The sequence below is a fragment of the Lepidothrix coronata genome, unplaced genomic scaffold (assembly GCF_001604755.1).
Source record: "Lepidothrix coronata isolate B3197 unplaced genomic scaffold, Lepidothrix_coronata-1.0 Scaffold138, whole genome shotgun sequence".
NCBI classification, from domain to species: Eukaryota; Metazoa; Chordata; class Aves; order Passeriformes; family Pipridae; genus Lepidothrix; species Lepidothrix coronata.
In genome coordinates, this window is record NW_016690318.1 from 1506346 (window position 1) to 1531345 (window position 25000).

General features: G+C 38.4%; 1 protein-coding gene across 1 annotated transcript in view; it reads right to left on the minus strand.

Annotated features, from left to right (window-relative positions):
• MEIS2 (Meis homeobox 2) overlaps positions 1-25000 on the minus strand; it is a 109904-nt gene that overhangs the window by 45205 nt on the left and 39699 nt on the right. Inside the window, exon 8 of the mRNA XM_017827367.1 lies at positions 12552-12697. Within this exon, the coding sequence (XP_017682856.1) occupies positions 12552-12697 (146 nt within the window). The remainder of the gene's footprint in view (positions 1-12551; positions 12698-25000) is intronic.

The window sequence follows — 25000 nt, forward strand, 5'->3', positions numbered from 1 at the left end:
CAGCACTTTGAGCTAGCATGTACTCAGTCAATATTTTCTTGTGGTCATTCTGCCTCTCTGAGGGCCCAAGCTTCATTTTGAATCCTGAAATCAAATTGCTATAAATGTCTGTAAGTGAAAAACAGGTGAAAAAGCCATGTTTTTCACCTGATTTAGCATTTAAACTTCTTTAGATTAAATTTGCATTGGATCTATGACCTTAAAAATCAACATGGATTTTGAATGCTCAAACAACTTCTGGTGTTTTGTGTTGATATTTCATCGAGATGTTGGAGCAGATGTCAGAAATACTGTGGAACACTAAGCTAGGTAAGGGTTGATTTCAGACCTATACCTTACCCAGATACTGATGAAACTTCACATGCTGTAAATGGAGAGCAGTGTATGTATCATGACAGTCTCTGCCTCTGAATATCTGATAGGCAGATATTTTTAACATAAGGTCCTCAATACAAACTCTCTTCCTTTTCCAGTTTGACAGAGCCCAAGCCTGGCTGACCTTCAGCATCCAATCCCAATGCCTGAAGGGACAGTAATTAAATATTTTTCTTAAGCTTAACTCTTCAATTTGTGTCTCAAGCCCATTTCTAGTTTGAATTTGTGAGTTAATTTTGTAATAATTTTACCACTGACAGATAAATGAAATGTCATTATGAACGTTGAAACAAATATAACAAAAATTTAAACCTGAAGGAAGCCAAATTTGGGAAGGTTTCCTTCTGAAAACAGCTCTAATTTCAAGATACTTTTCAGTTTTAATCATTAATAAGAAAACATGGAAATAGGAGAAAAGCTTCAGGCAACACTTTAGTGTAAGCCCAGGAATGCAAGATGTTTCTCAGCAGTATACCTTCAAATGTTTTTTGAGTCTAGTTTTAAAAGTGCTAAGCAAAGGTACTTCCACAAATTGTTCTACAGTCTCAATGACTGGGGCTTGGCTGTTGAATTCTATTATTCCTGCAAGATGTTTTGTTCTTCTTCAGTAATTTCCCCTCTTATCTCTTTGTAGCCTGTGCTTATTCACCACTTCAGTATATGCATTGTCTGTCTAGGGCTAGATCTTGTATTTTTTGGATGGATGGAGAGAGCACTGGAAATAACAATGCAGCTCTTATTTCTCTCATCTGCTTTCAGCCTCTGTTACCCTTTTTTGGGAATAAGGGCCCTGATAGTCCAGGCTCTCCAAACATCCTTCTGTATCTTTCTCAGACTCTCACCAGGCTGGCCTCAGGCTAGTTTCATAATCATCAAGAAAAAAAAAAACAAACAGTCCTGATGTTCAGCATGAGATCATAACACGGTGATCTCACTCTGAACATTACCTTTCACTACAGCAGCTCTATTGACTTCTTTGCTTAGAACAGTTTGAATTTCCCACCAGCTCCATTGTGTGATATTTGGCCTCTTTTAGGTGAGATACTTTTTTACAGAGTGAACCTACAGGGCACTGAGTAGAAAGCTCATGAGTCCTCAGGCCTTGTTTGAAAGAGTTTTCGGTCTCAGCAAGAAGTTTGCTGCAGTGCTTGTTCGGGAGGCAGTAGAGCATATTAGAGCGCTACTGAGTTGGAGAGTATTGTATCTTTTCAGCTGGGGCTTTGAACAGGATTCAGACACCAGGAGCTAAACTCTTGATATTTTCACAGTTCTACAGTTATGCTTATTTGTATCTATTCTGGCAAAACACCAGAGTCTTGTTCATTTGTAGACATTTTATTCTCCTGCTGCATAAATAGGTTTGAACTGGTTCATAATGGGATTTAACTCCTTTGCAAACATTATTGCTCTCTAAATGGACAGTTTTCGGGGAAAAAAAGGGAGAGAAAGTGGCAAGAGCCTCTTTTCTCTGAAAGTTGTTTGCATCCAAGAGCATCATGGGATAGAAGTTCATAAGAGTCAGGACAGCTAAGATTAATTATAGCAGTAAATTGTCTGCACATGCTTAGGTTAGATATGCACTAAATATTGGGATTTTTTTGTTCTGAGAAGTGTTTGCTTGAGAGTTCATGGCCACCGTACAACACATGCATAAAAAGTAGGCTATTTAAAATCGAGATGTAAGTGGGCATATTATGTGGAAAAACGTGGACTTCTTAGGATTGCCATAAAATTCTGCAGCTCAACCCACCATTCACAGAGAAGTCCATACCAACTCAGGAAGCACCTCTCTTTCCTGAGAGATACTAGTTCATGCAGTAAAGTGTTCATGTGTAACTGGTAGAAATCAAATTGAAAACAGACAAAACCAAGTAAGACAACTCTTGGATTACTCCACCAAGAGAGCAAAGGAGGGCAAAAGGGAGACTTTAAATTAAATATTGATTAAATAAATTAAATTATTTTCCCTTTTTCTGTTGTTGACAACAATTAACCTGTTTTTTGCATGTGTTTCCACTTAATTTCCTACTTTATATCTGAAAGAGAACGTCAGAATATCCCTTTGTAGTTGAAACTAAGGCACTCTTTAAACATTTAGATTTTGAAGTGATACCTCAAATTAACCAATTTTCCTTGCAATTTACATATGCCACCATTCCTATGCACTACTCCTTTGCTGACTCCCGCAAATACACACATCACTTTTCTGACCACATAACACTCCTTATTCCTGTTGTTATCACACATATCACGAACTTTCTCACTATTCACATTCTCTATCCCCGAATAATCCTCTTATGGACTATCAAAACAGCTGTCAGCTACCTGCATATGCTCCTCAGTAGGCAGGGACCTTCCCAATGTGCATCAGGGACTTTGCAACTGTCTTTCTGTCCCTTACTCTTCACTATAGGTCAACCTCCTGCTTCCTGTTTCTTCATTCAAGCACAAGTGGGATGAACAACTGGGAAGCACCTGGCTGAATCAAAAAAGGCAGCAGAAGGATCAGGACTGGCTGAAAAGCTGCCAAAGTCCAATTTCACACGAGGATACTCCCCGGACTGTTGAAGAGGGGAATATCCACTTGAAGCACAAAGATGCATTTCTTAATAATGTTATACTCCCTTTATTCTCATTATTGCCCCTGGGCCAGTGGTTGATGCTCAAGGTTCTTTATCTTGCTGCTTTCTGGGAAAGATATTTGATACATGATACATGCAGCAATCACCACTTAGGTCACCAGCAAGGAAAGGACCTGAGAAACCAAACTAACCCAAGCACAAGCCACTTGAGCTAAAGTAGCTTGCAGAAATCATATGCTATCATCTTTACTGTAGACCAACAAGAACACTCTTATTTTTATATTAAATGCTCCCTCATAAAGAGAAAATTTTCCTGAACTTTCAAAGTCTACAGAAGCTCAGGTATTTATACAAGCATTGCATGACTGTCATGCTCATTCAGCAGCTGGATAAAACCACAACAGAAGAGTAATTCTCTGTAATTCAGCTCATGCAAATTATAAGACATAGGTCTCATGCAGTGCTTTTCATCTGTAAATATCAAAAGTACTCCAAAAAGCAGCCACAAGCATTATGCCATACTGTTTAAACAAGGAAACTAAGGCACAGTGTCTTGTCATGGTCACAGCTAGAAACAGAGCTAAGAATTCCCCATGCCTGCCAGAGCTCCCTTGTGCTAAAGCATCCTGGGCACAGTAGTGAAGGTTCGGTCACAAGAGGACGTGACAAACAGCTGAGCGCTCGAGAAATTTGTCTTTCTATCATAAAATAGGGGATCACTGAAAGAGTTGTTAAGCATAATTTGTGGACAAAGTGGCTATAGCATTTAACACTTGCTAAGTTGTAAAAATTGTGTTTGTCTACCTGTCTGTCCCTCCTATGATTTCACTACATCTTTTCTGGCTTTTTGAAGGGATCAGAGTTCCACTGGAATTAATGGAAGGAGGACTGAGAGACAACAAGCTTCAAAGTAGTCTAGACTAGGCCATGATTTTATAAAAATCTACTCCTTTCATATAGATAGTATACATTAAGAAAGTGAACAGGAGTTTTCCTATTGCTATGTGATTTAGTTAGATAGTATTTCCACAGTATATCCACTTCAGAATATCAAGCTGCCACTTTGAAATGACCAAATAGGAGTTTAATCCTGATGACAGCCAAATTTCTATAGCATTAAACAAATTGATAAATGCAGATTTTTTTCAAACACTGAAATATTTGCTGCTGTTTACCGGGCTACTCAGATTTATTGTCCTGAGATTGCAAGCGTATGTCATAAGATGTTAAACATTTTATGGACATAAGTAGTTGACTGCTACAAATAAAATACATGTTTTGAACTGCCATCATAAAAAGGTGAAACCAAGATTTTAAAAAATCTTTATGGCATTATACAGTAAGTTGACAACCTATCATCCAGTATTAGACAAAACAACGGAAATAGGTTTTGGCAGATTTGGGGCTAGCAGTTAAAAATAAAAAATAACAAATGTAAACACATGAAAACTGTATTGCCATTATGCTTAAAGACAATAATAAATCTTTAAAGATGCCAGTGATTGCTTTAGATACTACAAATGACTGCTGCCAATCAACTCTAAAATATGTAATGCATGGTATTCTAAGTATCATAACTCAAGGCAAACTCCACAACACCACAAGTAATATTTTCCACCATAAACTACTCTATTCATTAGGCAGCAATAAGAATTGACATCTCTATTTCTTTGCAGTTGTGGAACTGTTGGCAGGAACACTCTCCTTTTTTTTCTGAATAACTCTAATTTTACCAAAAACTTCCTTGAAACCAATTATCCTGCTCGTGGATCTTGAAAGGAAGGTCTTAAACATATCCTTAGGCAAAACTGAGAGGCGGTATCACTTTGCACCAACAACAGCAATTGTTTTTTCCCTAAAATTGTATTTTATATCTACATATATGTGCATACTACAGAGAGAGGAAGAAACTATGAGTTTTCTGATGACAACATGTTTAGGTAGTGGAACTTAAAGACACTCCAAAGAATGCTCCCCTCTTTTTGACTGTGATCTTGATCTTCAAAGGCTGTAGTTCACAACATTTGTTAGTGCAATGTTTTTATAGTGTTTAAGCACTATTTATATTTACATCTTTCACTTACTTCCTATACTGATTCTGCAAAGCTTTGTAATATGACAATAACAACCAGAAAAAAATAGTGGCTGATCCTATCTTTTGCTAGGCCACATTCAGCTTGCTCAGTCGAGGCTTTTTAATCAAGCCTCAGCTAAAATCATGCACATGTTTTTCATTACACTCTCTTCTCAGGAATTCCCTGTTTGAAAATTGCAGGTAAAATGTTAAATTGAGGAGTAACATCCAGCCACAGTATCTGATGGTTTGGCAGCAGCTGACCTGTCACATGAATGAAATTCACCTTGCTGCAGTCCTGACACATTGTGTGGCCTGTTGATGAGGAGGAGGCAAAAACAGGCAGGGTAGTATAAAGACAAAAAACAAGGAGAGAAAAAGATAAAACATAACTAGTTAATATCAGACAGGGTAGTGTGAAAAACTGTGATAGTAGGCCTAGAAGAGGACCCATTTGGTAGACTCAAGGGCTTAAATTGTCCTAGTGGCACCATGAAAAGATTTTGCTGCAGCCTCTCAACCTGCCAGGAATGTGGGGAGGGAAAGGAGATGGAGGGGATGGGAGAGCCAGAGGAGAAGTGTGTTGTGATTCATTTACTTGTCCCTTACAGGATTCACAATTCGGGGATTCTTGCAGTGGGGGGGGGAAGAGGGTGTCTGTGTATGTGTGTGAATTTCACCCTATATATAACTTGGAATCTTATTAGATAACAACTCTGTGACACTGCAAATCCAGTATTTCTCAGCATACTATTTTTGAAGCTGAAACACACCATATTTTGATCTCCAAAGAAGTACAATAAAGACCCCCCCTTCCAAATAAAAAGAGAAGTAAAAAAAAAAAACCAACTGAATGCACCTGTAATAATTTCCAAGCAGGCTTCCTGTGATTGTAACCGATTATTTAAATTTTGGACTGTCTCTTTAATTTGAGGAGCAGGGAGAGAGGCGACAGATGGCAGACAGAATTGACTTATGTCCTCTATTCTTCTAAAGAAGAAGGGGGAGTGCAGAAAGTTTGATCGAGGCAAAAGCTACAGTACATAGGCCTGGCTATAACTATCTAATAGGTCTTTTGACGGATCGGTTCAGAATATTTAGCGTTTTTTTCTCCCCCAGACAGTCTTTGTAACAAACTCACAGTCCTGGAGGTTGCCATGGGTGACGAGAGCGCTGACATCCAGTCCCAACTACAAATAAGCACATGACAAACGGGCCCAGAGCCCTTGGACAGCCCTGAACCTTGGTGACCCCTAAAAAACCCAACCTCCCCATACTCATGCCCCCCAAAAAAGCATTACTGAGTATATTTTTTAAAACTGAAAGCTTGCACTTAATTGGAAACACTGCCGTGTAACCAAAATGCTTAGGACAGCATGTACAAGTAAAAATAAATCATGCAGCATTGTTATTTAATGCGCTGTGACATCATTTCCTGAAATTAAACAGAGATGACACAGATTCAGACAGTCCCTACTAAGGTTCAGTTCAAACAATTCACAGATGTTTTCCTCCAGCCAGCAGAAAACAATGTGGGGCTTAAAGCACTCCTCTCCCTCTCCCACTTTGCATCTCCCACTCCTTCTCCTCAGCCTTTTCGCTGGTGTGAGGAGGTATGGCAGTTTTATAATACATGCTCCCGCAAAAATATTCTTTTTTTAATTTAATTACTCAGGCTGTTGTACTAAATAGATGGATCATTGTGTCACAAAAGCATCAATTTTTCAGAAGAAATAACAGATGTCTATGTAACAATGATTAGATTAACCACTCCCAGACAAAGCTAGCTTTTGAGGCCCACACACCCCATGACCCCGGGTTCCCTCTTCTGTAGGGGGTGGATGTAGAAATGTCAGATCTAATCTCAGATTCCATTTTTAAAACAAACAAAGCCCCACCCCCACCCCATTTCAGCTCTTTTAAGATTGTGGTGTTTAAAAGGTATGTGAATGCTCAGTCTCTTACTAAATCTTCAGGACAGATTTCATGGCAGAGGACTACGAGCGCTCAGAGGATGAAATCTTTCAGCCTGGGATCAGAAGTGCCATTTAGAGAAAGATTTCCAGTTTTACTCTGCCCTCGCTGGTGACATCGTAGTGCAGGCAGGCAGGACAGGAGGAGGATACTGGTGACGTTAGGCAGGGCTGTGCTACCACCAGCAGTAACAACAAATGCTAACGGCCGCCACCAGCTCTTCTGGTGAGAGACCAGAGCAACTGTAGGGTACAAAGAGGCACAGCTCTACCACCTTGAGGACCACAGGATCGCAGGTCATTGGAGTTAAACATTCAGGTACTGATTTTTCTTTAGCACTAGGGTGAAACCATTTAACCTTTCCTCACAAAGTTTACCCAGCTGAAAAATGTGCGCAATATTATTTTGTAGGACATGCTTCCAACAGGGTGGTGTTTGTGCAGAGAGGTCTGTTCTACAGGAGCAGGCAACTAGCTGAAAACTCAGCACATAGCCAGCCTTGCCTAAAAGCAGACGTGGAATAAAACTGTAACTTAGGCTCCTCCAGCTCTCTGACTGTGTGGTGCACTGAGGTGGAAATGGCAGTCATGCGAACACACACGTAGGTGGTTTTGCAGGAGAATCAGAGGACATCATCCATCTCCTCTCTGTACCCTCAGAGGGTATAACATGTCACAATGCAGTCCAACACATGCAGTAAAATTCACCAGAATGACTTCACATTCCTGTATTTTTATGGAGTATCCCATCCCATTTTAATGGGACAGAGGTCTGTTGCATTTCTGGGCTTGGTTGTGGTTTTTTAAAGTACAGCAAAAACAGCAGTGTGAAGAATCCTTCTCCCAGATCACATCTCTGAGAAAAGCTGTTCTTCTACAGTTTGATATGAAAGTAAGCTGTTCAGTATAGAGTGCAATAGCCAGCTATGTTCCTAACCTTCCTTTAGGGTATTATTCCTAAAATCACAATATAGGAGGAGATATTTATGGAGGTGGGATGGATTCAACTTCTTTGAACATTTGCTTCAAGACTGGGTTTGGCTGATGACATTCATCTCTAGAATCAAGTCTAATGAATAAATAAAATAGATGCCCTGTATAAAAGGCTTGATAAACCATTCATCAAGATATGATAGATTCACATTATATTCTCAGATACACCCACATAAATACAGAAAAAAGTAAATCTGTTTCAGTAAGACTATTCATATTATCCAGTCTGGACACCTGAATATGACAAGTTAAGAAAATTAATTCAGGTAAGTACAAAAGCTGTGGGTGGTTCATTTTAACACTTTCCAGGAGAGCTTACTCTAGCCTGACAATGAGGCAGATGAAATCAAAATCTATTCTACAATATACTGTGTAAAGAGCAAGATTTTCAGCCATAGGACTGTGGAAATCAGGCTAAAATTACACTGTTCAGTGTTGGGAGACAAAATTTCAGCTAGCAAAAAAAGAAAAAAAACCAGCTCGACTACACTGACTTCAGTGGACACATCCCAAATACTATCAGCTAAGAATCTGGCACTGTTATAAAAAAGGTTTAGTTTGCAGGGTACCATTGTTAAATCTGGTACTTTTAGTTAAGATTCATATCTTCTTGCAGACTGTAACAAAAGAAACAACCAAAAAAGAATTTTAACAAAGGGCATCACTCCAGGTAAGTGTCAAAGAATAAACCAGCTCTCTAAAAGAAGGTGAAAAAATGTAGTCCTTGGCACACTGTGATGTAGAAATGGATGAACTACCAGAGGTACAAGTCCATAGAACGGTATAATTACTTCCTTTATATCTTTCCTCTCTTCTGATTATGTATGTATATTTTAAAGGTCCTCCATCCTTCAAAAGGGCATAGGAGGAGGGGGACTGGCTTTGTATAGTTCCTGGTAAGAAATCCTAATCTCAACACTGGCATAAGCTGGAGGTGTCTATACATTTGAGCACTTCCTGTTTTCACTTTGTGATCAAATATGTTCTTTGCAGGGAAAATAGGGGAGCACTTGAGGGAGGAAAGCAGAGATGTCTGAGAGGCTAATTGAGTGTACTAAGGAATCCTGGGTGTAGAGGAAAAGGGGTCTTCCAAAGCTATGAATAAACTCGTGGCTTGGGTCAGATTTCTTGTTTCTTTTTTTTAACCACCTTTGAACTCAAGTAAAAACAGCCTTAAATGTCAGGTTTACCTTTCTGATGTTGTAATTTTTATGTACTATTGAAAAGCTTATACTACTAGACTAGGATTTCCTCTACTTTCTTAAACACTGGATATTATCCAGAAATAGCATACACATTTCCAGCCAATTCATCCTTAGATCTTTCATCTTCTGGTACTGTTGTAATTCCAAATGTAAGACAGAGCTCAGCAAGTGAACGAGAACACAACAGAAGCTCCTGCTCCTTGCATTTGATTTCCAACAATAAAAATGTGCATGTGTATCCTATTTCAAATATAATTAAAATTAGTGCAAAATGGAAGCTGTGATAGGGGTTAGAAATTGTTTTGAAAGATACAGCCTGTCAGACACATTCATTCTACATCAGAGTTCAAGTGCCTGTCTCTTCAAAAAAGCCACTTAGGCCATTCAGTTTTTAAAATTGACTGCCTTAGGAGTTTGCAAACCGATTGAATAAAGGAAAAAAAGTAGCATTTTATTTAAAATCATAAGTAAATACAATTAGTCAGAACTGAGTTACTCTTTTGGAATTTGACAGTCTAAAGGACTTTCAGGTTTAATCCATGACGTAAGAGATGAACTGCCTGCCACTGCCTCTCCTTCCAGGGAAATCAGAGGTTAATGATTTTTGTCATATTGAGACTAACAGCTAACAATTGCTACAGTTGGCCTTTAGTATTTTATTTGTCCTTTTGAGGTATTCAGAATAGGTGACAATGGCTTGCAGTTGAGAACATATGTAGAGAGACCCCTGTGGCTTATGGAAAAGTTGCTCCATGCTGGTTGGGTGTTTGTAAAAAAAATACATCCAGAGCTCTTTTATGTTCCCCTCCTTAATGAATGCATGAATGTCAAAATGTACCAATGGCCCATTCAGGGGGCAAAGCCTAAGCAGCTCCTTCTTTAAGAACACATCCTGAGACGTAAAATACATTTGCTTAACAAATTAAAATAATGAGATAATTCAATTAGTTTCTTTAAAAAAAAGGGAGGAAGAAAAAAGGGTACATCAGGGGATTATTGTAATACATGAACAGGTCATACAGCACAAAGGAGGAACAAACCAATTTGAAATAAGGTTAGACTAGTAATGAAGGAATGTACATTGAATCATGGACCACCATTGTAAAGATATTTACTTGAAACAATAAAATTGTACATCACAGATTCCCCCTTCTTGCTCAGCCAGCATTGCATTTTGAATGGGCAAGCTAATTTGAGAAAAAGTGTGGGATCTTTAAAAGAAAGGAGCTCTCTTCCTTCCCTGCACGTGTTTATGGCAAGAATCTTTCTGAATTTACATTGCACTGGTCAGGGGTCTCCATTATCAGTTTGCAGGTCTGAGAATTACAGCACAGTAAATCTTTCAACACCTGCAAACTCATTAAAGCCTGGATGGTAAAAGGTTTGAGGCTTTTTCGTGTTCATTTAATCTGATTTCTGTGAGGCCATCCTCACCAGTGGTGGCAAATTTCCTTAATTCATGCAGGATGGAGAGGGTCAGGAGAAAGAATAGAAACAAGGAAAAGGGATTTCAAAAAGCCAGGACGACTTTCCTCAGGACAAGCAAGAGGCAGTTGACTGTTTAATAAGCAAGTGTCAAATGCTTTCAAGGAGCACGTAAGAAAGAAAGGCAGGAAAAAAACCCCAACAAGATACCACAAATTTCATAAGAGGAAATGGAGTTAGTACAGAGACGGCTATATAAACCAAACTTATTTGTGGCCCTACTTTTCTCTGTAATACTCCTCTAAAGATACCCTACAGCTAAATGAAAAACCTTCCACTCACACTCACTCGACATCCAAATTAAAAACATTTTACAGGTTAGTAAATCTCCAGCTGAGGTGATGTAGCAAAGAACAGCTGTGAAGTAATTTTGATAATGATGAGAATAATAAGCACATGGCAAGGTTCAGGGCTTTGCTGTTGCAGCTTCAGTGCTCCTGAATAGATAAAAGTGATTAAATACTCCTGATTATCCTTGACCAATATGTAATGGATTTACAGCCCTTTCAATTAGTCAGTATTTGCTTAGGACTCATTATTTTGTCTTTGGTTAAGTAATCAGCCCAGAGACTCATGTTCTGTCTAATTCCTCTGAGCCAAGTGGGTACAGGGCACCTGACCTTTGAAATGGCCATAGCTGGGAGGCAGGAATAACCACTACTCCAGCGGAGACACTGGCTATTCCAGCTAATCCTGACCCCACAGGCCAGATCAATGCACCTTAGTTTGCTACTAATGTCCTTACATCAAAATGATGGTTTAGAAATGTGAATCTGTCACTCCCCCCTTTAGCTGTGCCGCTAGCAGAGCAGTTCAATAGTCCCTATCATAAATAGATCGGGTCCTGAAATCATTACTCAGTAACCAACATCAGCTACCGTGAAAATTTATAAAACTTTGGTAGAAAAAGAGGTAGTTAATTATAGTTAGCTTTTTAAGCCTTATCAAGTGAGAAACAATTGTAAAGTGAAAGGAAGAAGAAAATCAATTGATAATTTTACCAGTTTCCATTATTTCCCATATGAAATAAACTACAAACAGTGATACTAGATTTTCTATTGAACCGTGTTTTGATGCCTAAGTGAAGCTATAATGACAACAGAACACCAACGCATAAAACTAATAGCAAGAAGAGGATAAAGGCAGACCACAGAAAGCATTGCTATGTCACATATTTAATCTCTCTCCCCCAAATGTGATTATGGCTAGTTTTTAATATTAATGGACTTGAAGAGAAGCTAAAAAGGTGCTTATTAATTTATTATTATTTAGCTCTTTCTTCAAACAACTTGTGAGTGAATTTCCTGAAAAATTAGGGAATCTGGAAGCCTTCTATATTTCTCACAAAAAAGTAACAATGACAAGTTTACAAGCTGCTCCTTTGACTCCCTAACATCCACAGTGTATGTCAGCACGCACGGACCAGGGCTCACTCTTTCACCACATACATATGAAGTTTGTGTAAACAGAGGCCAGCAATAAACAATCCAGAGGGCAGAACTTTATATGTGCTAAAGCAAGAACCCCCCCTTTTGTTGTCTGTAGGAAGATTTTGAATAGTTCAAAGCCAAAATTGGTTACTTCATATATAGCTGGTGTTCCATGCTAAGGCGTTGTACTCTCTCTCTTTTTCTTTCTATAGGCATGTATATGTGTGTATATATACACACACATATAGATAGATTTCTTTGAGATTTGTCATGATTCCAAGACCCAAGAAAAAAAATCTGGAAGAAAAAAAGCAACAAAACCTGAGCCCTAGTAATGGTCCAAAAATTATGGGGACAATTGATTTCTAGTAATGATTAATAAACCTCATTAGGCACATGAATAGAAATCTGTTTTGGTTTTGGGCACCACTTACTGTGAGATGCTGGAAAAGCCACGCTCTCATGATATTTGTTGCTACTTTGGGGAAAATGCCTCTTTTCTTCTGACGCTTTTTGTCCTTGTCTGGATCATCATCATCTCCTGTACCAGGTGAGGCTACACTGTTGTCTAAACCATCTCCTACAACAAAGAGAAAAACAGGAAGGAGGAGACGTTTAATGAACAAAATATAGAAACCAAAAAGTACCATTAAGTACCAAGTCACTACCACAGTTCGTTTGGGGTTTTTTTTGCTAGATCAGGCACATGTATAAGAACATTATATAAGAACACTGATACAAATATGTAAAAATTAAAAACTGTGTCTCTTCAAATACTAATTTTGGTTTCGCACATGCATATATCATTAATTCAATTATAACTGTGTGCTTGACATAGTGCAATAGCTCTTTGTCAATTATCGGATTCAATGTGGGAAAACCTGCCACAAGAAAACCCATTTACTGTAAATGCATCCCTACAACCATTCTGAATATATACGTATAAGTAATCAAGTTAAATGTTCTGTAGTCTATATATTCAAGGCTCTCTGCAGAGGTGGCAGTAACCATGTCACTGTTCAGTGCACATAACACACTGTCAGATGAGCCACTCCCCGTAACCATCACCTCCCGGCACACATACATACGCACTCGCAAACACGTACACCTAGCATGACCCTGCATATAGCATTTGCATGACATGAAAACTTCTACGTCTCTGCATCAGTGATTATTATCATTAAAAGAAAAGATGCACATCAAGGTAGAGCTCTCACTTAATCAGAACTTTCCATCAACATCTTTCTCTTCTGTGCTTTTTCCTGGCATTAATTGTGCATTAGCAAAAATCATTTACTTTTAACAGTCATAGTTATTTTTTCTTGCCCTCCAGCAAAAATGCCTTGAAAGCCTGCCTGGAGGGCATCTAAATTATGTATCTGAAAAACTCTTCTGGCAAGGCATTGCAGGACCCCTACTTTCTTAAAATTCATACGAGCACGTCTTCCTGTTTTTGGGAAGGCATCAATCAAGTGCAGCAATATATGCCATATTCCTGCATTAATATTTGAACTAATAACTTTAAAAAAAGGAAAGAAACAAGATCCGACTTGTGGCATAATCAAATGCAAAATAAATGAAGAATACTGGGACAGCACTGAGACTTTATAGATTGCTGTGTTTTCCTTACACATCATTAGCCCGGAGCCACACGAAAGAGGAAAACAGAGAAGTGGAGAGTTTATGCTCCCTGCTGGTGTTTAAGAAGCTGAGGTCCTGGAAGGACATCTGGGAATTGTGCTGAGACGGTGGTTTTTGTAATTTAAGAATAGACATTCATTAGCAGTAAATGCCATAAATCCCATGCTAAGTAAAAACCTTGTCCAAGAAAGCCTAAAACAATAAACTCTGTGCTCAATGTAGCCTGAGCTAGACGGTCCATAGCTTCCTGAGGAATGCTATAGATTCACAAGCTAATTCCTGTAGCCTCGTCTAGATCTGTAGTGCTACTAAAAGAAATACATTGCTGCTACATACAGTCCATTTGCTTCAAAACTTGCATTTCAGCTCCATCTTCCCACGCCAGATCTCCCTTCTTGTACTGCCTCCCCTCTGAAAAACCAACCCTTTTGGACCGGAGAGAACAGAAAAAGCCACAGCAAAGAGCTGGCAGATTAATTTTATTGACATTTCCATTTTCGCTGCAATGTGATACCCTCCATCACATGGAAGAGATGACCCTCACTATTTACAGACTGACAGGCCACTTCATTACAACCACGCTGCCCCAAGGCAGAGCAGCTCCTTTCCATCTGCCCAAACACCAGAGCAAGACCCTAAAGTCGCTGCTCTCTTTCTCATGCTCTGTTTCTTTTTTCTTTTTTTTTTTGCCTTTTTTTTTTTATTTTGTGTTTTGTTTTCTTTCTGTTAATGATAGAGAAAGGAGAGCCAAATCATAGTAAACTAATCAAAGAGATTACGGAAGCTCTAAACTCTGTAACCAACTGTTCACTCTTGCAATAAATTGGTTATTTAGAAAGCACTCCTTTTGGCTGCTCTCTTCCCCTCCATATAATCCACCCTACTCCTCTGTCTCTCACAGACACGCGTGCGCACGCACACACACACACACATGCACACACACACACACACACACTTTCCACTATGCCAAGGAACTGCTGCAAGGCAAATTCTCACAAACACTAATGGCTTCTGACTGCTCCTTGGCAACCCCAGCATTTTAACCTGGGTGGATATGCTCTCCAAAATACAGACACTGGAGCTATCTCATCAGCTGTTCATGTGACACAGATGGAGAGTGGCTATTAGGAGCCAGGCAATGGGCCTTGGGGATCTGAGGTGCTGTACTGTAGCCTCAGGCAATTTTGAAAAGCAGTACCCGGAGATGGGGGGAAAAAATCCCTACTGAAAGTGCAAGTTTGAAGTCAGTCAGTTTGTTTGTCTATCTGTCGTGCGGATAAAGATATCTTTGTCTCTTTATGTAAAAGCAATGCGTGTATGCACAGGATGCGTGGAGCTGTAAAACTTCTGCTCTGCACCATCTTTTCAAACCACAGAAGCACAAGTTCACTCTGTATGGACAAATTCCTGTCTATCTGCATATACATTCTCTCCTGTATGTGAGCATCCTCAGTAGGAGTCGCCTACATGCTAAATCAATGGACCTTTTGAAGAGGTTATTATTATCCTGGTTTTAAAAAGCTAGTAGCAGCCCAAGAAAGGAAAGTTTAGCTAAAGCTCCCATTGCCCTCTCACCCTAATCAGCAGCTGAAATTGTAAGAGTTGGTGCCTCCTTAATTTGTTCCATAACCCCATGAAAGGAAATTCAAATGTTGTACCTCCAAATTATATGAGAAAAAAAATACGGTGAGATTTGTTGCTCCTGGTGAATCACTAGCCCAATCCTGTGTAACCTGTCATATCTTTAATAGGACTACAACTGCTCACATTAGTGGATACAGTTTCTAATAGGAAGACATCATAGAAATAGCCCATAAACTGTCTTTTTCAAGATGGAATGATATACTTCTTGCATATGGAGGGTCTGATCTTATAAATATATCCAAATAAATATCAGTTACATTAAATGAAGAAAAATAAATTACCAGAACTGAAATAAGATTAACAGACAGGAAAGTCACTTTATGGTAGACTAGATTAACTATATTTTAACTACTCTATGAAGGAATCAAAATTTAAATCATTTAAATCATAATTACAAGTGAGTCTGCTTATGTGATCTGTTCATATCCTGGATTGGAAGAGTAGAGTCAAATCCTAAATTGTATGGAAATTGCAATTGTCCAAGCATAGTTGTCCCAGTTTTCTAGAGGAGAAATTAAGCCTTGATTTTGGCCCACTGTCTCTCTATTTCACCAGCACCAAAAAAAACCGATAAAAAATTAAGGATGGCTTTCTCCTCTTTCCATACTGTTCACTCATTTATTCTCTTGCAAAGAGTAGAAGTGATTGCAAAACCCTATCACTGTTCTAGGAAAGAGCAGAATTCTTAAAAGTGGCACTCTCTTTGTGGAGGTGTCAATGAACTATGCAGAATTCAAGCCAGTAGAGAATTAGGCATTTTACCCAGCTTGTTTAAGATAACAGTAATGCTATGAAATAGTCTCAATAACCCTTATAAAAGATGGAGAGAGTTTACAAGAAACTTTGTAAAGTGACCCACATGGGGTTCCTTAAAGACCGCCTCTTCTAGGGGAAGGTTTTGTAGAGGAGGCTGAAGATGCAAGTCTTCTTTACACAGTGTGAAGTTGGGCTTCCACACTAGCTCTGTGTTCTGGCACTCTTAGCATATGTTGAGTTGCCTTCCACAAGATAAATTGTTTTACATTGAAAGGAAAGGAGACTACCACTTTTAAAAAATATCAAATAAATAGTTACAGAAGGGTTTCCATTGCACCATAATTCCAACTTAACTTGCTGCAAACCCATTTCCTTGGACAGACAAGCTTGCTGACTCCAATGTTCATGCACTAAGGACCCTTCAAGAAACAGAGTCCAGTTCTACAGAAAGTCTGTCCAACCTTATTGTATCAATGAATTCTTCTCTGTCGGTCCTCCACACTATCACTATTATCTGAACCCTTCTCAAGTCTTTGCTTGTGTTCCCCACAGAGTAAAGACCCAGCAACAGATGAAGCAAGTGCTGTTTAGAAGCTGCTCATCTTGTGTTTTCACGACTTGTGAACAAGACAAATAACAAATTCCCAATCTATGCAAAATGATAACTGAAAAGGACAACCTAGTCAGGCCAAAGCACAGCAGCCTGGTAACAGTCCAGATTCAAACTATAGAAATAGTTCCTGTTACCATTATAACAAGTAGAGCAGTTGAAAAAGTGATTTCTGGAAAAGTACATTTCAGCACCCAGTGTTTGAGTTTCTTCACCATCAGAGGTCCCTTTTCTAAAAAATATTGGAAGCAATATGAAAAGCAAGCTAAAGGATTCTGAAAATGAAAGCTGCAGTGTACTATGCTGATCTTAAGTAAGCTCCTCTAAAATCTTGCAGTCTAATATTTTGATGGAGTGGAATATGTAGATATAAATGCAAAACAAAGAAGAGACTGCATGTAGCCTATATTCACAATTTGCCATTATTTGTTTGTTTGTACTTATAATGCGTCCTTCTGGGCACATAAGTATTTTAAACCATTATTAATAAGGACGTTCAATTTAGTAATATAATCCATATCACCACCAGAGAAAAATCTTAAAAATCTGGTAAATTACCACTGCCAAAAAGCTGGAAAGAGAAGTGTCTGAAGAAGTTTTTGAAGATAAGATAGTCTGTGTTGTAGAACTAATAGAGAGGGAAGATCAGCTCCAGAATAAAAGACCCTTCAGGAGAAGTCCTTATCTCCATTCCATCCGGTTAAAATCATCAGGCTTTTAGCCTTACAGCTCCAGTAGATCACAGCCCTTTGAATAAAGTCCTGGCTATAGATTGGGTTTTTTTTTTCTCCTCCTCTTAATGATCCCTGTTCAAGGAAGTTGACTTAAGTCTCTTCACACTACAGAAGCCGTACTTGTCTCCTGCAGCTTACTTCCTAGGGAAACTGAGTAAAGATGGATTATGGGTGGCAAACCTGGGACTTTGAAAATCATGAGCAATTCAAGTGGGCTTCCCAGCTTACAGATGTGCCATCATCATCAGTGCTCTGCCAGTATGCGTGCTGGTTTTGCTAAATTACTTTACTGCTGGAGGAAAGGAGACATCAGAAGCTGTTGAAACCTGACAGGCATGCTCAGCCACCACTTCCTGGAGTGGAGTATCCTCAAGTGAGCTGCTGTAATCAGACCACTGTGTCCCTCCCATTTTGTGTCTCTGAGACACCAGGCACATATCTCATGGTGCTCTGTTCTATGTCTCAGTGAGCATCTTGGAGAGAAAGACAGGTTGGACACTGGTGCACTAGTGGGAATAGGAAGGCTTCAGATATACAGCACTACCATCTTTCTTACTACAGAAAATGTTATTCTTTTGCCCTTCTGGAAGCAGTAAGGAGACAAAAAGCTGGGCTTCTCTCTTGTTATTCTTTGGAAGATATTTATGATCTTTTGCTGTCCCGAATAAAACCCAGTGATTCCACTGTAAAGATGACATGTACGAATTTCACAAAGGGCATGAATAACTATTGAAAATTCAAATAGGAGGAAAACCTAAGCCACTATCAGACCTCACCTACAAAGCTATTCTACATGATCTAATTACATCTTTGCATAGTTTGTCAGTTAGGAGCAAGTCCCTATTGCCATCTCACAATATGTCCTAAAGGCTTAAAGAGTTGCATGGTATCTTGTATATAAAGTGTATTTACAAAAAGAGACAGAATAAAAACTGCTCCTTTTCTATTTCTGGATAGGTACCTCTATACAATCATTAATATATCTCATTTGCAAAAAGGCATTTACAACTATGGAATGACATTCCAGCTCTGTTATTATATCCATGCATGCTATAAAATCAGTGACCTAAGGCTTTCAAATCTGTTTGCAAAACTGTTATGTTTCATATTTCCCCTTTTATATTTTTCAGCCTAAAATTAAGAAAAAAGACTGGCTTTTTTGCGTCCTTAATTTTCTGTGTTTAGAGCTCACGTTTATTTGTGAAGTGAATTGAGAAACCTTAGCAATTCTACCAAAAGCCAAAAATGTATTTTTCTAGCTTTTTTTAAGACAAAAATAATAAACAGCAGTTTAAATGTTAAGGTCTTTTATACAGCCCGAAGGTTCATGATTTGTTCATTGCAATCCAACATTTTTTCACATCAGGTGAAAAAAGTATTCCAATGCAGACAAGGAGAACAACAGTAAAGCAACCTGCTAATTACTGATCTCTCTTACGTTCCTGCTGTGCTAAACTGTCCAGACATGTTGAAGTGAAATTTTTCTGCGATTTTCAAGTGACTAGTTCATGGCCCACTGCCGTGGAGTGCAGGAGAAGGGACGAAATGCTTTAGTTTACATGCAACATTTACTAACTGTGTGGGTTTTCCGACATTAAAGAGAGGACAGTGACCCATGCCACCTTTTTCACACTCAAAAGAGCACTGAAAAAACAGTCTTCATAGGCTTACCTCAGGCTTCCCTGGCCCTTAACTCCCTCCCCCCAGGGTAGGAGCAGAAAGAGAAAAAAGAAGGGATTTTATGCTCCTTTCTCTTCAACTTTTCAGGCGGTATAAGCAGCATTTAGCAAATTCAGCCTCCAAATGGCTCCAAATGCTCTGAGCTGCAGGGGCTCATCCTTTGTTAGCCTCCCTCTATTTACACAGGATTTACGCAGGCTCTCCACTGAAGAGACCACATGTTTCTGACAGAAAGCACTTCCATTCACACTGCATCAGGCAACAGGATTGTAACCACTGCAGCTTCACGCTGACCTGAGATTAGGGATTTCAGCAACATTGAGATGGTAACAATCTGCTAACTAACGAAAATTATCCATGGAGAACTCTGCTGCTTACTTCAGTTAAAACTACCGTGGCCAGATAGATTAGGTTACTTAAAAGGGCAATTAAGAACTAGCTACTGTCAAGAATATGCATGTCCATCTACAAATAACATACGCATACAGAGAAATATCAGCAGGGGAAAAAAAATTTTAAAAAAATCATGCTGCAGCTTGGATTAAAACAATTTCACCCACTGGTTGAAGACATAAAGTGTAAAAACAGACAGATGGACACATATGTAAATGTGGCTGCATTTGTTTCTCTGGAACTGGCAAGTTAGTAATAAGAGTATACTTTAATGATTTATTTTTCATGGTATTTTCACACTGGTTAACTGGGCAGTGGCAACATCCATACAGAATCTAGGGAGCAGGATAATTCATTCCATCTAATTGCTGCTGGGGCAAACAAACTGAAATAGGTGACCTCTCATGGCTCTACTTACAAGAAGTCAGCACTAGAACCTGATATCAATCTGGGGATTTTTAAAATTTAGTAATATTTTTTTAAAATCAATTTGCCCAGTCAGGATTTCTGCACTGAGATTTTTTTCCCCCAGATTTAGTATTTGTGTCAGGGCTTTCAAATGGATAACACACACACAAGCACAACAAATGTTGCTGTTTGGAGCTTGTGATTTTTTGCTCAATAGCTTTTCATTGGTCAAGAGAAAATTGGATGGGAGCACAGGGCCAGAAAGGACCACATAGATCCAGATTTTTGATGAGTTTTATTTTGACGTTTTAATTTGGCAAATTATTTTGCTTCTGCAGCAAAACAATTCACTTCCATAATAGTAACTCCTGCATGCATCTAATAAGCACTTAAAAAGAACTAGGTATATTCTAAAGTTCTCCATAGTATATCATAATAAAGCTCTTCTGGGCACTCAATGATTCATTTTTAGTGATCTCTCAAATGCCCTTACCCACAGTTAACACTCAGATTTTATTAAGGAAGAAAGCAGGGACAAATGTCCACTTAAGTCCCAGCTCTCAAATTCAACTCTGCTTGCGCTGCAGTACCTAAATCTAAAGCTTTTCTAATGTTCTATTCACCTCCCCTGTGTGGCATTTCTGCTAACACAAGAGTTCACAATCTTTCAGCCCCAAACACAGAAGGCTGCTATCTTCGAGTCATCCAAGGAATGTGCCAGATACTATCATCTCTCCTGCAATACAAAGAACCAGAAAGAGGCAGAGACCAAAAGGAGACCGTGCTGATCAGGTTACTAAAGTCCAGAAAGTCTTTCCCAGAATGCTAAATGTTAATCTTTGAACCAGCAAATGTTATAATTAAGATCCTTGTAGTTGGAGGAAACGCTAGCCTGAGAAGTCAAAGGTGCAGCCATTTGAAGTTGTATTTTTTGCACATTTATCTTAATCTCACACCCCTCATGCTGGCACAACCACTATCAAGCACTTGTTCTATTCAAGCAAAATTATCATGAATGTCAGTGGCAGTTTTGCCTGAGTAAAGAGTGTAAGACCAGGTCCTTGTCTTGTTCAAAGAGAATTGCAAGCACTGCACAATTCCATAGCAGATACACTCATTAAAACTTGTGGTTTATGCTGATTTATTATGCTCTTCTATTTAAAAGTGAAACTCACTTTGTACCTCAACAGGAAAGTCTTCAATGCACTTGTTTCTACATGGTTTTAACTTCAATTCCCACCCTCCCCACCTCAGCACAAGTTGGGAAGTTAACTCCCATTTTTTGGTATCTAGGCTGAAGAAAGGCATTATTAAAATAGGTTTAAGTATTTTATATGCTTTGGTAACTATTTTACAGTGTGAATGTAAATAGCTGTTATTGTATCTAAATTTTTCATTCTACTAAACACTGTCACAAAAAGTGTCCTTGTGCTGCAGTCTAATAGAGTTCTTTTTAAATCACTTTTTTATATATTTTTAGAGAAGTATTTTTAGTATTCTCATAGTAATTCTGTTAAGAATACCAGCTGCATACTGGCTACAGCTGGGGCAACAATAACAAGTCATTAAAGAAATCAGCAGACAAAAAAAAGTTGTGGTTTTTATTTTTTTTTTTAAAGCACATCTCCTCTAAGAGACTATTTTCCTTTTTGTAGTTCCGGGATAAAGTTTTTAGTTTTCTCAATACTGTACAAAAGTAAGTATACATTAAAAAAACTATATTGTATTTAAAGTACCATTTCTTATTTGTTATCCTTTTATTTTTGTCGTTACAGTAGTATCAAATGTGGGTAAAATAGCAAAGTTCAATTAAAATTCTACCTGCAGTTGAAGTTAAGTAATTTAGCTCAATTGTACCTCATCAATATTTAACCTTTAACATTTTGCAGTTGTTTATATATAGCAGAATGTAGAGAACTTAAAAGTAGATAATGGCTAACATCCTGTACTGTTCTTCCTCATTAAATCATTAACGTAGTTCCTTATAAGAATAAAGGTGACTTTTTTTTTTGCAAAGGAAAATAGCCATCAGAACATCTCAATTTTCTTCCTTACAGCTGTTAAAAGCAGTTATGAACTGTGAGATATTTTAATGTCTTGCAGTTCTCCTTAGACCACATGCTGTTGGACACAGCAGCTTGTTCAGGAGACAGCTCTTAAAATGATGCCCACTAACACAGAAAGAGACCATGTACTGTTCACATTAGAAACCTCTCTTTAAATAACCCTCTTTAGAGGGTTATTTACCTATTAAAAAGCACCAGTTGAAACATGACACACAAGTACACATGCATAGGATTTTTTCATCATTTCCAGAAAGTAATTAAAAAAGAGTTAGGACTAGAAAGGTAACAGATAGTTATTCCTGAGAGATACTAAGTTAAAAGCTTCAGTTTTTAAAAAGGACATTTGTTAGGCCGCAAGTCCAAAATGCACATTGGTCTATTTTAAGAGACATTGAAGAAAAAATGGTGGATGTCTGAATGCACAAAAAAAAGATGTTTCAATAGAAAAGTGTCAAAATGAAGCATAAAAGCTTTTTCAGGTGATAAAATATACACAAATGTGTATGTTACATAAAACACAAATAAGAGTACTGTCTTGATACGCATTCACAAACACTTGAACAGCATAAGAAGAGATGTTTGCTGTGAATGCATAGTTCAGAAAAAATTTAAAAATACAAAACAACTCCAAACTTGGTAAGTCTTACATACCATAAGAGCTCCAACACCTATGCACAGTAGGGTGGATTAACCCGCTGGGTGCTGCAGACATATATATGCACCTCCTCCTAAAGTGTTCATTTGGCTGGTAGTCTGGAAAATGCCAGAATGTGAAGGGTTACGTGGGAACACTCACAGTCTGCTCTTGTAGGTTTAAGTTAAAGCCTGTACTTTAAATATAGTGTGCTAGGTATTTGGAAACATAGCTAATACTGTTTATAAGTGTTACGCTATTTGGTGCTCAAAACTAAGGATTCAATCAAGTGCTCACTCCCACTGGTGAATCATGTTCCAGACTACAACTGCATGCTTTGAACCTGTCTGTATTTATTTTCAAGGGTACCATTTTTCAGAAGTCTTTTCCTCCAAGAAGCCTTGTAAAGGTAAAGTGTAAACCATCTATGACTTATGTGCTATAAATATTGGATGTTTAAAAGTGGAAAAAGCCTAAAATATTTTGTCTTTCAAGTACAGTAGACAGATTAAACGAGCAAGCATATGAAAGCTGAAGCCCCTAGTTAGTCCCTGCCAGTTTCTTAGAGTCTGGCTTCAGCCATGAGAGAAGATAGAGTTAAGAATATCCAAGTGCCTCAAATTGGAAGAAGCAGCAAGCATACAGACGTGAATTCTGGTCAGAAAATTCCAGCTGCTTGACAAAAAAAAAAAAAAAAAAAAAAAAAAAAAAAAAATGGAAAAAAAGAGAGAGACTTCTACGATATCAGAAAGGCAGATAAGCCACTTATTTTCTTCCATCATATAATTTTACTGATTTGTTTCAGGATAATATGATTAAAAATAAGGTGAAAAAGATGGGATGGGGATGGCCATGGCCATGGCCACCTCTCTCTGTAGCCAAACTGTCCCATAAGATGCTTTGGATTGCCTTAGGTGATTAAAAGAACAGACATACACATAATTTTGTAGAAACAGGGGGGAAAGTTTTTGACAAATGTTTTGATGAATTGGATTTTGAAAATAAGGAAGCATAAAAATAGTAAAACCACAGGGTACTGACTTGTTGTAACATTACTTGCTTAAAAGTTCACAGCACAAACTGTGACACTTGATGTTTTGCCTTTTTGCTCATAACATGTAATTCCATTTCAAGTCTTTCATTGTAGCAGAAAATATTACAAAACACAAATATGCAGTGTCTACAAAGTCTTCCTAGACTGGTTTGTATCCCTGAGCTTTTTCTAAGGAAGAATCTCACGAGTTGGACTCCAGAGAACTTCCATGACCCTTCTCCCCTGCTTCAGAGAAGACAGGGTTGGCTCTGTGTAGGGACCCCAAATGAAAAACCTGGCAAGTTATGAGACTTCCCTTTCTTCAGGTTCAGATGGGGAAAACTGAGTTTCCCTCTGGATCTAGATTCTCCTAGCCAGAGAGCTGACCCATCTGCCATAAGATCGAATATAAGCCCCACCAATCAAGTAGCAGTCCAGGCTAAATGTGCTGATGCAACAAATTTCCAGATCTTGATCACACTAGGCAGGGGAGTCATTCTTCTCAGTGATGAAGTCACTGAATGCACTCTTAAGGAGATAAAAAATTAAGAACTGGCTGACTTTGCATCATTTGAGTGAGTTATTCGCCACTGACCCAGAACGACAGAACTGTCATGTTCTGACACCAGCTAGGAATGACTATAGACATGGTCATCTCTGACTCCTTGCTGCAAGTCTGTAAGGAGGAAACAGGAATCATTTCTGAGCTGGTTAGTGGCATCAATCCAGAAATTACAGTGTTTAAATGCATTATGCATTAGAAGAAACTTCACACAGTTTCTCCATCTCTCTCTCCTTCTCCCCCTCTTCTTAAAAACTTGGTGAAATGATGCCAATGAGAGGGCTCAGTACTCAAAACAAAAAAGAAAGCAAATAACATTTCAGTGATAAAGATTTGCCTCAAAGACATTAACCCCCCTTGAAATATTATAGTTAAGACATTTTTACCTGTGTTTTACTATGTCAGCTTTTAAAACTTACCAGAGATTTATACAGCATATAAGAATTCAGATGCTAATAGCATTGGAGCATTATCTAACACAAGATATTCTATTCCCTTCTCTGTTATTGGCTCCGAAACTGACCTTCAGAAAGCTTTAGGGAAAGGATTTTTCAAACTGCTCAAATAAGCAAGGAATAAACTTTCAATGAAAACTGCTTTGAAAGTAATACTTAATATTGCTTTTGATAGTAATTGGTGGTGGCTCTCAGATAAGTGAATAGTATATATTACCACTTTTAAAGACAAACATGCCAATGCACCCCTGTACTCATTTGAGCATT